This window comes from Anas acuta, chromosome 3 (genome assembly GCF_963932015.1).
Source record: "Anas acuta chromosome 3, bAnaAcu1.1, whole genome shotgun sequence".
Taxonomy (NCBI): Eukaryota; Metazoa; Chordata; class Aves; order Anseriformes; family Anatidae; genus Anas; species Anas acuta.
In genome coordinates this window covers 26,003,949-26,016,947 of record NC_088981.1, presented here as the reverse complement: position 1 = coordinate 26,016,947, position 12,999 = coordinate 26,003,949, and the positions used below count along the sequence as shown (strand labels likewise).

Sequence of the window (12,999 nt, the reverse complement as noted above, 5' to 3'; positions counted from 1 at the left end):
ACTGTCATTCAATTATATCTTTTTCTCAAGTAACATTTGATTCATACTTTAGTGACACCATATTCTTGCCATACTGATATGGAGATCACTCAACCTACTCACTCCTATTCAAGTAGATAGGAATTGACAATGTTATGAATCTATAAAAGGAAAAATATTGTATTTGGGGATTTTCAAATCTATGCGTTCTCAGTTTTCATTTTTTACTATGTTAACATAAAGCATAACTAAGAAACTACACATTTTAAACTGTGCCACCCTTTCTTTGTTTAAAGTTGCACAACAAAGTTGACATATTTGGAATAGGTGAAATAGATGTTTAACTATCGCTATGATTATTTTTAATAAAAATTAATGGAATATTTAGAAGATTCTTCTATGACTTCAATTGAATTCATTAGCTGGAGCAGAATATCTTACATAGAACAATGATTTGGCAAGATCATTATTTAATTACTGCATCAAAAATAATCAAAGAATCTGAAGAACCTCAATGTTATAAATGATCACTTAATCACTCTAATGTATTTGTTCTTCAAAGCACATCACTCTTTCACCCCAAGACTGCAAAAGGCCTTCATGGATGTCAACCAGCGCTACAGCACTGAAGTAACAAGTGTCAGAAGGAGCAGAAAGGCAGGGCAGATAAATGCCAGGGAGTGCTCTTAAAACACACCATGCTAATGCTGGTAATAAGCAGCTGAAACTATGTAGTGGGTAGAGATGCTGATAAACACAGAAGATGGAAAGCAGCCATAGGACAAGATGAAAGATCTTAACAAATAGCCTTAACTAATCATTTATTTGTATGCTCCCAAACTGAAACCCTGAGAAAATCATGGGTGTATTATCCACTTTGCAGAAAAGAGATTCCCTTGAAGACTTTTGCAATATACTCCCTGTAATAAATTGGAGGTGATGTTATTCATATACCCCAAAACAGCCAATAGGCCAGAAACTGAGAAAGAGCCGACCTTATAACAAAGAATATATTAACTGCTCTGACCCAAATTCAGCGATCCTGTAAGTGAGATGGTGGAGAATCCAAACACTGCAATCAAGTAGGAGCAAATGACAGGGGAAGGTTTTACTGTCTAGTGGTGGACACCACAAATTCTCTAACTGGATGAAAGAAATTCTTTTCTGAGTATAATCTCTGAGGAAAACAAACAAAACAAAACAAAAAAAAAACGTGATTGATGGGAATGGTAGGTGTTGAGGAGGGAACACAGCAAGAAAACAAGAGAAAGAAGGTCCTGAAATAACAAATAGCACAATATCAACATAATGACCTAAGAAAGAGCACAAGAACTCTATCCTTTTACAGCAACATGTAAAATTCGATCATATCTTACTTAACCACGTGTCTGTGCTTTTGCAGTAGATGTACAAATAACTTATCCTGCAGTTGTGGACAGTATAACCGCAATTTAGAGAACTAGTTGTGTGTGTTTAGAGAACATTGTGTGTAAATCCATTTGTGTTTTGAAGTATAAGGCAGGAAAGCAATTCCCTTGTCTGTCTGGCTGAAGGGAAACCATCTGAAGAGCATTCCTTCATTAATCCGCAGTGCAGCTGGGCAACAGGCCTCAGCCAGGGAGGAAAACTTTTTGTTCAGGACATGCCTTAAAAAGCCTCTGGTCCCCCAGCTGAAGGAAAGAGCTTTAAAATACTCTGAATTAAAATCAAAATTTTAGCTTAAAAATACTCTGAATTTCAAGGTTTTATTGTAACTTTCTAAGGACACCACTCAGTAAGGCAATACATAAACAGCTCAGAGAGCATAGAGGTGTCCAAATGCTACCACAAGGTTAACAGAAAAGAAGGCATTAGACACATGCTGACATCTTCATCAGTGGAAAGGCTATGGACAGATCTTCTAAATCGCCCTGCAGGGTCTCTACTTACATTTTACAAAACTTCATTCTTGCTGTCTAGCTGTCATGTCCAAAGAAAAATTCTAAATGGATTTCTATTTAACTACTGTGTAATTGTCTATTGGACAACAGTGTTCGAAGCATTTTCAAGATATCAATTTCACCCATAATTTTGATATTAACACACACCATTTGGATGTGCTAAACTCAATTGCTATTAAATGCTACTAAATATTTTAAACAGTAGCAACTACCTGTACTATCAAATATTACTGGACAAAATTTCATACTTCTGATTTTATCTATTGCACCTATGTGGTACCACAGAGTCTCATAACTCTGGACACTGGCTTCAAGAGACCTGCACTAACTAGTATCCAAAATTTAAGTGAAATTACGGGCAATCACAGAATGAGTATTTTCATTTTGTACCTTTCCTATGTACCTTTTTGTACCTTACCTATACAGAAAGTCTCGAACAAGAAGTCAAACTAAAGATTTATTTGAGGTGTTCCAACCACCAGTTACAAAAGAAAAATAGCTTTGTTAGACATCAGCAAGTTTCAGCATAATGGCTCCTTTACCTATTAAGAAAATCAGTAAAGAAACAATTCTCCACCAGAGAAGCATGTTCAGTCTTCAAGGAAATGTCTTGCAACATAAAGGTATAAACTTACTCACAGTTCCCTGCCTACGGTCAAAGGGAGATTTAATGTAGCTCTTAATACAGATCTAAATTTGAACTCATTAGTTAAAAGTTCGCAAATGTATTCTCAGAAGAAATGCATACCAAAAAAAAAATCAGAAATAGATTATGAATGTACAGTTTGTAAGTAAACACTACTCTTTCATTATTAGAATAGTTTTTGTGGATGATCTTTACTGAAGTCAGTTTCCGAAATCAGGGTGCAATTCTTAAGTACTTAAAACCAACATTTTATTTCACTTCACATTTTATTTCTATCCCTTTTGGCAGAGATGGGCATCTTTTTGCAGCTCCTCACAGGCTGGGTTTTGACAAACTTTGCTCATAAAGATATTGGAAGTATTAAAGTAATAAATGAAAAGTTGTATTCATTTCATTAGGCCCTACAGGTAGGAAAAACTAAAGAGAAACATTTTTATACACTGGATTGGAATGTTTAATTTCTAAGAACTGATCATGGTGTCTGACCTTATTTCATATCACTCTTGAAAAGAAATAATCACTATAAATACACAGTGTAAATACACTCCATTTATGCAGGCTTTGTGACAGTTAAAGGCAATAATGACCACCTCTGATAGGCTAGATCCTCAATTAAGAGCTTTCATTATTTGTAAGTATTGAAACTTGCAAGTATTTCTGGGCCTGAGATTAGTGACAGCACGTCACTTGTCATGTATCCTTTAAAAAAAAAAACAAAAAAAAAAAACCTAATCAATAAAAAGTTCTAAACAAACTTGTTACCAGTACTAGGAAGGATGATAATTGTCAAAGGAAGCTCTTTATTTTTTTTTTTCACAGATTTAACTACTCAACTTTTAATAGATGAGCTAGGTTGGTTTTTGTGGTGTGGTTTTTTTTTGTTTTTTTTTTTTTTTGAGTCACATGTTTATAACATATTAGTATGCAGCAAACCAGTAGAATTGGTGACTCAAATGCAGAAACCAATTTACATTCAGCTAGTGAAACACTTTGATTGGAAAGAATTTCCTATCAGATATAATCAAGAGGGACACTGACATCCATTCTACAGAGAGTCCATTGAACAACTGTTAAATGGGACAGAAAGTTAACTTAAAGACAAAGAACAAGGAGCAAAGATAACCATAATTCACAGGAAATACTAGCAGTCAAATGCAGACAGACACATGGTAATGTGCAGACAACTTTACTGTAGGTTTATACTGTGACCTCCCTATTGCCCACATAGTGAACCTGAAAGAGATTATTCATGCAAAAATGAGATTACACTGCATGAAGACTGAACATGAAAATTTCAGATCAAATGCACTCATCATCGTTATCACATTCTAAGCTTGCCCAAAGGTCTCAATTGTTCTGATTGTGAAAGGATTCAGGACTTCAAACATCACACATTCTTAAAGCCTAGAGGAGCCATAGAGTTTAATTTCCATTCAGAGTGAACAGTCAGTCTTTTTACATGCATACAGAGCATGGAATAAAAGAGAATTGCCTTCATCATTGTACTTTGAGATAAACAGTCAGAACACACAAAAGCACACACACCCCTGGTGTATGCAGTCTCACATCTTTACAACTGTTCCCTGTCATGCACAAAGGAAGCAATGATTATTTATTGTTGTCTTTTACTCTTTGAAAACACTTCTCAGTCAGCAAAACAGAACAATTTTTATGAAGCATATAGTGGTTAGTACATGGTAACCAGCTAGGCAGAGTGATAGACAAGCAGCATTTTAATAGCTTAAGGGAAGAAACAAAGAAGATAATATAATATTAGGTTGATTACATGCTTGATTTGGGGGGTTTATAGAATGTATTTTGTGTTTGTGTCAATAATAGCACCTTTTAAGCAATTATTTGCAAATCTGTGCGAGTGCACTCATCTTCTAGGATAATACTTTCATAGTATGAAGGTGGGGTAAGAACTGATCAAACTTTTGAGGTAGTAAGAGTGAAGCTGATCCTGAAGTACATCTTCTCCTGCAGTTGTATGGGAACATCTTTATTTCATAAGTTGGATGCTAGTAAGTGCCAGAAAACCCAAAACTAAAACCATCTCAGTCTTTTCAATAGAGATACCTACAGTTGTTCCCCATAATGGACTGAACTTTGAAACTACTGCCTGGAGTCTGACCATCAGCCAAATCTGTGCATTTCCAATCTCAAGCAAGTCATTTCTACTGAGTCTGGCTTCCATTAGCCACCGCACAAATAAATATATTTAAGCACCTCAGAACCAAAAATTAGCTACCCCACACACCATGTATCTCAAAACATCAACCTTGCAGCACTATCAGCAAGCAGGCAGTGTCAACAATGGGAACCAAGACTTCTATGAAATCAGCAGGTAGGTAGGTAGATGCTCAAGCTATGGGCACCTTTCAGAAACGGAAGGTGAGACTTTCACAGTGACACATGAAAGACTCTAAAAAATTAAGTCAACAATAATTAACACTGTGACACTTCGCAGCAATTGTCACTGTTGGTTTTTTTTTTTTAGAGAAAGCATGGAACAAATAGAAATCACTTCAGGTACTGAGCTATGGAGTTTCGTTCAAGTACTATGACAGTGAAGGCTAATATCTGAGACCACTCCAAAGGATCTGAAATATAGATAAACTACAATATAACTGATGCTACCAATGTGACAACTACTGGAACAGTTCTGCTAGTATATCAGAAATGCATACGTATCTGCTAAGATGCAGAAAAAAAATCCCTTAAAAGACACCTGTATTAGTTAAATCATTCAATTTAAATTATAACCTGAAAGAAGATAACTTATGCACAAAAAGCAAGAATAGTAGAATAATATGAACAAGCCAAATGACACTCAGTTTTCCCCCAAATGGCAATGCATTTATGTATGAAATTCCATATAAATAATTCTTGGAGCCTTTAATAAGAGTCTGTGTACAAGAAGAGTTTGCTAGAGAGATGTTATGCTGGAACTAAAACATTAGAAATGTTTTCAAGACCCTTTAGATGAACTTATCCAAGACGTTGGGCCTAAAAGTCACAAAAATAGACCCAGACAAATACACACACATTTTTTTTTTTGTTTTACCTTGCTGCGTTGGGATCCTGTGACCTTAAGGAAGGGCAAGGACAAGAAGCAAAATAGGAATAAGAAAAAGAAGTCCAATTTTTCTTTCTGCAGGTAAGTGACTGACCAAATACATATACAAAATTGTCTTTTGAAAAGTTAATACATTATTTGAACAGAAGTTTCATAGCTACAGAAAAAAATAATAATGAAATACAAATGAGTAAAATCTCTCAAAAAATATGGTGGAATGCAGAACAAGAAACCCATTATAACTTAGGTAAGGAGCATTAATAAAAACCTTATTGATAACATTTTTCATTCATTTTAATTACTAATTATAAACTTTCATATATGCAAGTGTAAGTCTTTTAATTATCTAACAAGCATCTGTGGGCTAACTGACAAAAGCTTATGGAAATAAATATGTTTTGATTAGATAATGTCATATATATTGTTCTTCCAAAAATAAAACTTTACAAGGAGCACTGTAATTCGGATTCAAACTTAGGTGTTTATCATGAAACAGAATTTTAAATATTAGGTATGTTAGTTGTAATTCAATTGGACTAGAACTTCTGAAGGACTGAAAAGAATTTGGTATTTTTTCTAATTTCTGTATAAGAAATTCCCAAATAAGAAATATATACGTGAACAACTCAGTGCTATCTCACACAGCATTTAGAAAATATACAGAACATCTGATATGTACAAAACAATGAGAGTAATATTAAGCATACCTCAAAGCACTGGTCTAAAATCAAAACAGCACAGATATTTTTATATCAAATAAATCAGTATATTTAGATATTTTTTTTAATAATACAAGCATGCATTTCATGTTTCTGTGCTTTAGTAAATATACTAAACATACGTATTAATTGATTTGAAAATATAAGACAGTTTTTAATGTAGTTAATGTAACTACGTATCATCCTTAAAATTTTAACAAGCTAATTCTCTCACTGCCCCTCAGAATGACAAATTTCATGTGACTTTCACATTATTGATGGAAAAAGAGAGAAAGATCCCAGAGCAAATGCATACCAAGGACTTGCATCTCTTACTCTTGCAAAGCAATGCATGCATTTGTGTTTCCTTATGTAGAGACAATCACTAAAAAGTCAGCATTTAAAGAACAATGAATACAGCTTTCCTATTCTCAATGTAATAAAAAGCTTGGCAGTGTTGATAAACAGAAGCTAACATTTTATTAAGAAGTACTATACGTATATATGTTACTATTAAGAAGTACTCACGTATATATCTTCACATATATACATGAACATAAAAATTCTGAATAAATTGCTAGTACTGAATGTGAATGGCTACTGCAAAAAAGCAGTACAATTTCAGTATTTTCACCATGCAAATTAAAGTAAGACTTGATACTTTACAAGATACAGCCTGTTATCAGACTTGCAGAATAAAATGTGACCCAAGACATTTCTCTTCACCAACTAAAAAGTTAAAATCAACCAGATGAACATATAGCATATGTTAAAGTACTCTAAAATTAGTCTTATATTAGGTGACACAACTGTTTTTGTTTTACTGTGAATCTGATGACTCATATTTTGCCAATTCAGCTTCTGACATGCAGTTCACTGGCATAATAAGCTGCAGTAAGCCATGAACCAAGAAACATAAATGTCAGTTAGAAGCTATGAAAAATGTCTAGTATGACAAGAAAAAAAATCCATGAACAAAAAAAAAACAAAAGTACAATCTTACTTCAAAACTTTTCACTTCTTCTTCACCATCATCATCTTCTTCATCATGGCAACTCTGATACCATGCAAAAAAGAAAACATTTACTAATAAGCCCAGAGGAGGCTAAGGCTTAGTTTGTGTTACACAATTTCTCTTGATCTTCATTATTAACATTAATAAAACAGAAAAGATGTAAAAGATCTTTTACATTTAAAAAATTACCTTTGCCATAATGTCAGCATAAGCCATATAGAGAAAATCTTCCTCCAATTTGCTGGGTAATGGAGAGAGGAAAGGGAAGAGACAGAAGATTAGAGCAATACAAGTAGAATTTGAGCTCCAAAATATTTTTAAGCACGTTAAAAATATTTTAAAGGATTTCTGCACTTATAATTAATTACAAAAATCTTTTTTTGAAAATGAGGACTAGATTAACTAATACAGACTGAAAAGCAAAGCCAAGTACAAACACAGTACACAGAATTAAAAAGAAAAAAAATTTAAAAGTTCAATCAAAGATAGCAAAGTTAATTTTTATTTTTTTCCTAGAAATATATTTAATAATTAGAATATCACTGTGAATAGGGAACACAGAAGACAGAGACATAGTAAGTCCTGAACACAGCCAGGAATATAGCATCCAGGACTGTGACAAAGTGCATAGGCACGTCTTTGTGCCTCTAGAAAACTCATTAAATCTCATTATCAGTCATGTTAAAATCTCTTCACATACTACCACAGGCTAGAGAAGTTCCAGTGTAACTCAAACTCACCATGTTTACATATGCACAGGTTCTGGCCTAGCCTATGGAATCTGACTTAAACAGAGACATGGATATCTTCAAATACAGAAGTAATCTGAAAATCTGCATACACTCTGAAGTCTTTCACACTATCCCTACCATTTTTCAGTTAAGGCTGTTCGACTGAATAGCAGAATAAGTTGATGTAAAGGATCAACTCTTTTAAGGTTTTCATCTTCTTCTGTTGGTTCCTCTCCAGGTTTCTTTAGGGGAAAAAAAATGAAATAAAGATTACTTTTTGTAAAAGTACATTATATTATTTATTATGAAAAATGTTTTATTCTGTGCAATTTATTAAACTTTAAATACTCACATACATAATTCTTGACCTGGACAACCAGGAGGAAACAAATTCCAAGCAAAGTGATCCTGACTGAGTTTAAACTACACCGTGAAGACTTACAAAGATGATACTATATGCAAAGCTTGGGATCTTCTCTTCTGAACCCTCTTTTCTAAATTCTGAAAAGACCTTCAGTCTTCTACCCTCATCATTCAGAATGAGTGGTAATCAGAAGCCATCCTTTCCTTAGGTAGCAAAAACAGTAGCCTGTTTCTCCCTATGTTAACAAGGCTCATCAGCTACAAATTAAAATCCTTTGTTCCAAGTGCTATGCCAGGTATAATGTTCCCCGAGGAACATAATGTTCCCTGAGGAGCATTATACAAACTCACCAATAGCTTCATCCAGAATGAGCCATGTCTACCAGTAATGGAGAACTTTAGAATATCAGAATATCAATACCAATAATTTATAAAAATATATCAATCAATAACTTATATATACACATGAGTAGGTTTTCTGTGTTTGTGTTTGGTTTTTTTTTGTTTTGGTTTTTTTCATGTGGCTATTTTGCTTTCAGGTTTAGACAGCTGTGGTTAGTTCACTGCAAAAAGAAAATATACTCAGATAACAAGATGCCAATCACTGAAGCGATGTTTTGAAAATAATCTACACAAAATTTTTCCTCTGACTTCTTGTCTTTTGCCAAAAGACATTTCAGATCATGAGTTTTTCATACTAGCTGTTCAAAAATTTCCTTCATCCAGACATATTTTTCTACAAAGTATCTTGTAACTCACAGAAAACTTGTTGCATAAGTTATGCACACTCTTCCTTCTCATTTTCACCTAGCAGTATACACTGAAATACTGATGAAAAGAATTGTATGCATTGTTAAAACTGCAGAAGTAATAATAACAATACTAATAATAAAATGCCAGATGTTATCTGTTATCAATAAGAAAGTGTTGGCCACATGACAGGTGTAAAGAGAATGGAGTTTTTTACCAAGAAAAAAGTGTTCTGCTAGCACCAAAAATGTTACTGTATGAATGTTCTTTGAGTACTGCATTGCATACATGGCCTGTGAAGTCCATTTTTTCAACTCAGTTGTAGCAAACATGACTGGTTGCAGCTGAGAATTCACTTCTACTTGACTTGTATGCATGTCTGTTTCACAAGCTAGTGTACTTCTACAATTTGAAGTGAAAATAGTTATGCTGGCTATGCAAGGTTCACTTCACATTTTTCAATATATGACAATATTTCCCATATAAATACCAAGATCTGAACAAGGCATATTATAACTGTAATCAATAATAATTACTGCTGGGGGGGAGGAAGATGGGAAGCCTCCCCTGCTCTTCATTTCAATCTCATTGAAGATTTTGATCTTTTTCTTTAATTAAATGTATAGTAGGGCCACTTTTGTATAAATCCTTATGGATAGACAATTCAAGAAGCAAACCTGCTTTGGCCCAGTCCTATGCTTAAGAAGATGAAAGCACTCATCCTAAATCCCAGCAAATGCCCCACCACAGGCCTGGATCTGGCAAAGTCAGGAAGGAGAGAGTTTTCACTGAATTTCTTCCTTTAAACTATTTTCACTTAGCAGAAAAGACAGTTCAAAATTCTCAGTTCCGAAAAAGGATGTACTAAGCCATAGGACATTATAGTTTACTGACTACAGAGAGCTCATGGATATGAAGTCTTGGCTATAGTCTCTGAGCACTGGTTTGTTACAGTATTCTACTCAATACCTGAACAGTTCAGAAATGTCAGGCAATGCTTGAAGCACAATCCAAGGCTTTTCCTTTCAAGTCTTCCAGATGAGATCTATCACCACAGCCTGGGCTATGATTCCATCTTGGTTGGCCAATAAATCTTTAATTCCTTATTACACCTTGGTACATTTTCTCTAAGAGGGTCAGAGAACCTTCACCAGCAACATAATCAACACAACACAACAGTCTGAACCTACTGCACAGAGCTGAAGAGTTCACCCTCCAGAGGAGTGCTATAAAGCAGTAACAATTTAATAGAAATCAATTTAAAAGAGAGTTCTGATCACTCTTCTGAATGAAAGGTTTAATACATCCTCAAGAGAGGGCTGGAGACAAACTTATCTGTATGCTTGTGGAGTTAGTGAATGTGATGTGAATGCCTGTGGTCCTTTATTAAAGGAAGATATAGGAGCCAATCAAGTTTGTTTCTGTCTTCCCTAAAACAGTTTTTCACAAGAAGTTATATATAAACTTGGAAATTATGCAGCTTCATTGACAAAATATGGAGACAACCCTTTAAGTCAAAGTGTAATCAAATGGCTGTGCTGGGTTCTTCACACATACATACCTTCACAACACATGCACGCACAAAGAGCTGTGCTGCTCCACATTCCATATACATACACACACACTCTAAACTGCTAAAACGTCAATATTTTGGCAATGAACATGCATTATTTAAACATTTTAAATGTGCTGGGACATACTAAAATATCAGTTTAAAATGTCGTACAAAAAGCATTTGTGTACAAGTCTCTTGCTTTTTCATAATGCTTAGACCACTATCAGGTTGTCAGAAGAAATGAATTCTGCATGTGTGCAGGCAGACAATGAATTTCCATAGTCTGTTTGTGTTGCAATTATTGCTACTGACACTTCTTTTGTTATTTTGATCCTTATTTTCAAAATAGTTCACAACTTGGGCAGTTGGTTTTACGCACAAACTTTGAACAGTTAAAAGCAAATTAACAATTACTGGTTTTGGTTTTTGTTTATTTGTTTTTCCTAATAACGATTTTCTATTTAGCTTTCTTTCCCTATTGTAGAGAGCTGGCCCTCCTCCCTATAAAAAGTCTGTCTTGGTCCTCCAGGAAAGGAAACATTTCCTACTACAAACATTTTCTGACCTAGTTCTTGCTGAATCCTCATGAAAACCACCTTTCTGAGAGATGATTATAAAGTTTGAGGACATAAGCCTTACCTGAAAATCAGTCCAAGGACTTATCAAGCTTATGACTAAAGTCTAAAATTTGACTGCTGGGAAAAATCCTCACTTCCCTGACCAACAGTACAAGAAGACTCTTCTGCACGGATAGTCCCAATGAATACCCTTTTCATGTCTATTTCTGTGAGAGTGATTAATCTTAGACTAGAACCACTCTAGTTTCCCATTCTAACCTTTTGACTTAAATGGCTTTAATGTGGGTTATAATGTCTTCAAATACATAAAAGTTAACTGCAAAGAAAGAATGGAATAAACCATTTTCCACAGGGCAGCTGCTGAAAGTTATGGCAATGACAGCAAATGGCACGTAATTTAGACAAAAAAGTTTTATAATATGGTTATTGAAGCCCTGAGGCAGATTGCCTAAGGGGATTTCGTAATCTCCACTTTTTTCTGATTTTTAACAACTATCACACCTTTTAGTAGAGATAGCTTAGATGATCTCTTATGTACCCCACAGTCTTATAGTTATGATTATATGTTAATGTTAATCCATAATACATTCCCACAACCCTTTGCACACAGACATACTGCTAAATCTTCTATCAGTTTGTCTTCAAAATAGTGTTCTTCTGTCTCAATCCATGATTTATCATAGCCTTGAAGAAAGAGATTGACAGCTCGATGCCTAAGAAAAAGAAAATTAAAAGAAAAGCTTTACATTTATAAGGAGAAAATCTGGTCAAATAGATTTCATTTAGCTTGGAGAAGTGCCCCTACATTACAGCTACTGTTTAAAAGGGAAGCTGAATTTCTACAGCAAAACGAGTCCAAAACATTTTATTAAAACTTATCTTTAGATTCAAATTCTCAAATTGAAACATTACTTTTTGATATGAGTTTCAGAAATATTAATGTAATGATTTCAGTAACAAATAATAAATAGAACATTAAAGAAATTTAAACACTAGTGAAAGATAAAAGCACTTTACCACATTATTGCATTTTATTTTGAATAATAAATGTTTTCATATCATTTTAATTTCAGTATGATAACAGCAATAGATAGTATTGTGCTCAAATAATTACATTTTTTGAATGTTCAGGATTAGACTCACACATTTCAAATTATAAACCAACTTTTTCCATGAAATTAAATATCTGGTGAGGCTAGGGGAGAGGGAGTAAGCCAATGATGAGGTTTACAGTTTTGTGTGTTTTTTTGTTTAGTTGTTTTTGTTGTTGTTGTTTGTTTCATTAAGAATTCAATACAAAATAGACTGTGTGACAAATATGTCTCTATGAAGAATGTTATTATTATTCCTAATTCTTTAAAACAACTCTCAATTGCACATACTGAAAAGGAAGATAACTGGAATAACTGAATTATTAAATAATATAATTGAAATATATGGGATATTAGTTATGTGCAGGTGATCTATTTGTTATAAGTAAGAAGAGCTACAGATGTAAATATATTGGTTCTATTTTCAACTATCAAGACAGCCTCATTTCAGGATGGTATGACATCTCATGCCTTTGTGCTTAGACTCACCCTACTAACTGTTTTAACGGTAATAATATGCATGCTTCTGAGAAAAAAAGAGAATTATATTATGTTGAATATATCAGATACATGT

At 34.0% G+C, this 12,999-nt stretch overlaps 1 protein-coding gene across 13 annotated transcripts in view; it reads right to left on the bottom strand.

Moving 5' to 3' along the window:
• The window catches only part of RYR2 (ryanodine receptor 2), a 408,101-nt gene that overhangs the window by 49,825 nt on the left and 345,277 nt on the right, over positions 1-12,999 (bottom strand). For 8 of the 13 annotated variants that reach the window (XR_011094640.1, XM_068676244.1, XM_068676249.1 and 5 more), the window contains 5 exons: positions 11,951-12,047; positions 8,227-8,330; positions 7,547-7,598; positions 7,346-7,399; positions 5,633-5,656 (listed from right to left, as the gene is read on the bottom strand). Coding sequence is in view for 12 of the 13 variants with exons in the window: in XM_068676244.1 (XP_068532345.1) it covers positions 5,633-5,656; positions 7,346-7,399; positions 7,547-7,598; positions 8,227-8,330; positions 11,951-12,047 (331 nt within the window). In the remaining variant the exon portion in view is untranslated. The remainder of the gene's footprint in view (positions 1-5,632; positions 5,657-7,345; positions 7,400-7,546; positions 7,599-8,226; positions 8,331-11,950; positions 12,048-12,999) is intronic. The other 5 variants (XM_068676247.1, XM_068676253.1, XM_068676255.1 and 2 more) reach the window with 1 other exon arrangement.